The 4,107-nt window shown below is 51.7% G+C and overlaps 1 protein-coding gene across 1 annotated transcript; it reads left to right on the plus strand.

Moving 5' to 3' along the window:
* The first annotated feature begins 1,326 nt into the window (after positions 1–1,326).
* Positions 1,327–2,788, plus strand: LOC119276409 (phospholipase A1-II 2-like). Its single transcript, XM_037557460.1, has 2 exons — positions 1,327–1,969; positions 2,050–2,788. Exons 1-2 carry the CDS (start codon positions 1,376–1,378, stop codon positions 2,674–2,676), a joined length of 1,221 nt encoding a protein of 406 aa, XP_037413357.1. The 5' UTR covers positions 1,327–1,375; the 3' UTR covers positions 2,677–2,788.
* Positions 2,789–4,107: the final 1,319 nt, after the last annotated feature.

The following is a 4,107-nucleotide window of genomic DNA, read 5'->3' on the forward strand; positions in this document are numbered from 1 at the left end:
GTCTTGTCACTCATTTGTTTCTCCTCTCGATATCATCTCCATAGTGGCACTGCACCAAGGCGGAAATCGCGATGACGTAGCCGACCTATGTTTGAGCCTAAGTCGCCGCCTCCGACACAAGCGAGATAGGAATAAGCCGAAGCCAAAGATGATGTAGCCAACCATGCCGCGGACATTGGAGGCGAGGCTGTGGTTGGAGTTCGGGTGGGAGGTGGCTACCCGACACTTGGAAGATGTGTGAGAGGAGGAGGGGGCTTAGAATAATGTCCCGGAGATGGGTGGTGTGGTGGTGCATGCAACAACGATGCCGACCACGGATAGCTAAAGTTGGTGGTGGGGTCGGTGTTGGTGGGTACGTCGTGGAGGGGAAGACATGGGTGGAGATGGCGAAGAAGAGTAGGAGTGATAACGTGAAGGAGAGGGGAAGGAAAGGGGCGAGCGACGCTAGGCTTTCCTCTTCCGGATGGTTCCGACCAAGGTAATGGCCTCTGCCAGCGCTAAAGTAGGAAGAACGAGGTGGTTAGAATCGTCCGCTTGAGACTAGCAATGTGACAGTAAGTAAATTATCATTGTCGGATATTTTGTTCCCTCTGGAAGTATAAGTATTGTTTTCTAAGATGCTCGTGTAGTGAAATTCTATATTTCGATGTTTTCATTCACAGTTATAATTTACGAAAAAAAACTACAAGCCAACACTACATTAACAACATGTAAAGAACACGGGTAGATTGATATAGTGAGATGTTTGGACTGTCAGGCTTGCTTTGGTTCACAGGTTCCTAAAGATGCATGAAAGGAAAAAAAAAGACAAGAATTGAATAGGATTGCATTTGTAAAATAGAGCATTGAAAAATGTAGGAATTTTACATGCTTGAGTGTTTGGGTTAAGGCATAGGAAAAACACAGTAATCCTAATAAACACAGTCAAATCAAAGACAAACTACATGAAAAGGTACAGTTAGCATGTTATTATGCCATCAAGGATTTGTCTCGTTCTTCGTGCATAGGAATTTGAAAAGGAGGTCAAAGTAGATTGTAAATTTTTTGCGTTTTTCTCTGAAACGGACCAAAAGAAATTTTCCTTCATTTTTCCTTTGCTATATTCCTTTGAACAAAAGGCTTAAACAATGTCATCATAGGAAACTTATTTCCTATGTGTTTTGTAAGAAGTTTAGGAAATAAGAAGTTTTCCTATGAATCAAAGGAGGTTAGTCTGTCATGTAGTAGCATATGCGTCAAAATGCCCTCCACTTGTACCTGACCAGGTCAACTACTAAAACAAACAGGTTGGCACCACGGAGGCACACCACAACCGCACAAGGCCGAACCAGAGTTTTCAGCTCAGATCGACCACAAAGGTCAGCACGCCCTGGCGATGTTCTCCGGCGACATGGCTGAGCGGTGGAGGGAGCTGCACGGCAGCGACCACTGGGATGGCCTGCTCGACCCGCTCGACGTCGACCTCCGGCGCTGCCTCATCAACTACGGCGAGATGATCATGGCGACGTACGAGGCGTTCATCGCCGAGCGTCGGTCCCCGAACGCCGGCATGTGCCGGTACCGGCGCGCCGACCTCTTCCGGCGCGTGGAGGTGTCCCACCCGGGCTGGTACGCGGTGACCCGGTACATCTACGCCACGGCCAGCGCCGACGTGCACGGCAAGGTGCTGCTCCGGCCGCTGTGCCGGAACGGGCGCGCAAGGGAGTGCAACTGGATGGGGTACGTGGCCGTGGCCACGGACGAGGGCGCGGCCGCACTCGGGCGCCGGGACATCGTCGTGGCGTGGCGCGGCACGCAGCGGGCGCTGGAGTGGGTGGCCGACCTCAAGCTCGCCTTCGCCTCGGCGGCCGGGATCCTCGGGGCGGAGGGCGCCGACGGGTCCGAACCGTCGGTGCACCGCGGGTACCTGTCGCTGTACACGTCCGCGGACGAAGGCTCGGAGCTGAGCAAGCAGAGCGCCAGGATGCAGGTACGTGTGCGTGCTCAGCTTCTTTCTCGACAAGTACGTATATATCCGCAGTTCAGTACCGTAGTAAACTGGCTGAACAGGTATTGACAGAGATTGCAAGGCTGATGGACAAATACAAGGACGAGCAGACCAGCATCACGGTGGTCGGCCACAGCCTGGGCGCCACTCTGGCCACGCTCAACGCCGTCGACATTGCCGCAAATTACTACAACAAATCCGCCCTCTGCACGGCCGAGAGCCGGGCGCCGGTCACCGCCGTCGTCTTCGGCAGCCCTCGCACCGGTGACCGCGACTTCCGTGACATCTTCCACCGCCTCCCAGATCTCCGGATGCTCCGTGTCCGGAACCGGCCGGACCGCATCCCGCTGTACCCGCCCATGGGCTATGCCGACGTCGGCGTGGAGCTGCTGATCGACACGCGCCGCTCGCCGTTCCTTAAGCCCCACGGCAACGAGTCGCAGTCGCACGACCTCGAGTGCCACCTGCACGGCATCGCCGGGTGGCAAGGGGAGCACGGGGAGTTCATGCTGGTGGTCGACCGGGACATCGCGCTGGTGAACAAGTTCGATGACTGCCTCACCGACGAGCACCCCGTGCCGGTGGGCTGGAAGGTGCACCACAACAAGAACATGGTGAAGGGGCCCGACGGGTGGTGGGTCTTGGAGGATCATGAATCTGACTACGAAGATGGAGGTGACAACTTGTAGGAGGTTAGGGGAAAAGCATATGATTTGGACGTTGGATGCTGTTTTGCCACTCCATGCCATGGCATCTCTGTTGCTACCTTAGGATCGTGATAACGTGTGCTCTTTTTCTTTATCAATTTCTTTATTTTCTTGACTTTTTAGTATTTGAACCAATTTCATTTCTTCCTCTCTAGTCATCTACTCCCTCAGTTCTAAAATAAATGACCCAACTTTATACTAACACTGACAGTTTTACTTCATTTAAACTGAAAAGCTAGATAGTTAAAAACACATAAGGGGGGAATGATAGAAATCAACCGGCTGATCACTCGTTGCGTCCGCCGGCGTCCATCAGCGTTCGATCCTATTTTTATCGTGTGTATTGGAGTGTCCCACTTGTCTAACCACCATTCACATAAATTTTATCCTCCAGGCAGCCATCGTCTTCATCTTTTCCTGTAGGCATCTCCCGAATCAATCTCTCGTCCAACTCCGAGGGCACACTGCCTGTACTACTATGGCTGCAAGCAAGCCGCTCCTTGGGTGGTGTTGTTGCAAACCGTATCACCATTGCAATCCCTTTCTTATCCCACCCCTCTCCTTCGTCTCTCCTATTCGGATAGGATCCACTTATGGTGGTGCCGCCATGGCCGGCGGAGATGTTGATACTGCAACTAGAGGTGCACCAGCAACCTCCTTCCGCTGGCAAGGCCAGGCATCGGTGCTGCAATCCCGGTTAGCGCTCACATGGCGATGTTGGCATATTGCCGCCAGCTAGGAGACACACAATTGTAGATGCGCCGCCGTCGGCTGCAAGCGGTCGATGATGTGGAGCTCGGGCAGGACCTCAACATCACCACTATTGCAGAAATATCATCAATGTTGCAGGAATACAATGATACATCAATGCAGGCGTGGTGACGCTTCTGCAACATAATCTCTGTTGCAAAAAAAAATCCGCAACAAGACTGTCGTTGCAAAAGAATCTGCAACAAGACCTCTGTTGCAACGATTTTTGCAACAAGACCTATGTTGCAAAAGATGAGGACGCTGCTGGGTCGTTAGATGCATCACGGCTTGCAGGCCGACGAATCTTTTAAAAATATCCATCGGCCGACACGTAGCAGGCCCCATTTTTTAACGGGCTAAAGTTTCTTTTTTAATGGGACTATGGTAGAAGCCTGCCAGAAAAAAAAACGAGGTGAAAGGCCCAACCGATGTGGCCCACTTAGATTGTGTTTTGAATTCCCCTAATTGAACAATAGCACTAGTTTTTCGGCGGGACTATGTGCAGCCTGTAGCGACTCCTGGCCTGCAGGCAGTCGTTGTTGGGCCGACCTAGTAACCATGTGGGCACATCATGCTGATTCACGCTTATGCCATGCATTTGTTTCTTTGCAGTTGTTTTGTTTCGTTTCTATTCTTTACTTTTTTACTATTATTTATATTTCG

Source organism: Triticum dicoccoides, chromosome 3B (genome assembly GCF_002162155.2).
Source record: "Triticum dicoccoides isolate Atlit2015 ecotype Zavitan chromosome 3B, WEW_v2.0, whole genome shotgun sequence".
Lineage (NCBI taxonomy): Eukaryota > Viridiplantae > Streptophyta > Magnoliopsida > Poales > Poaceae > Triticum > Triticum dicoccoides.

Coding starts and splice junctions, on each gene's coding strand:
- LOC119276409 (XM_037557460.1), top strand. CDS start 1,376: ATGTTCTCCGGCGACATGGCTGAGCGGTGGAGGGAGCTGCACGGCAGC. Junction 1,970..2,049: donor AGCAGAGCGCCAGGATGCAG/GTACGTGTGCGT, acceptor CTGGCTGAACAG/GTATTGACAGAGATTGCAAG.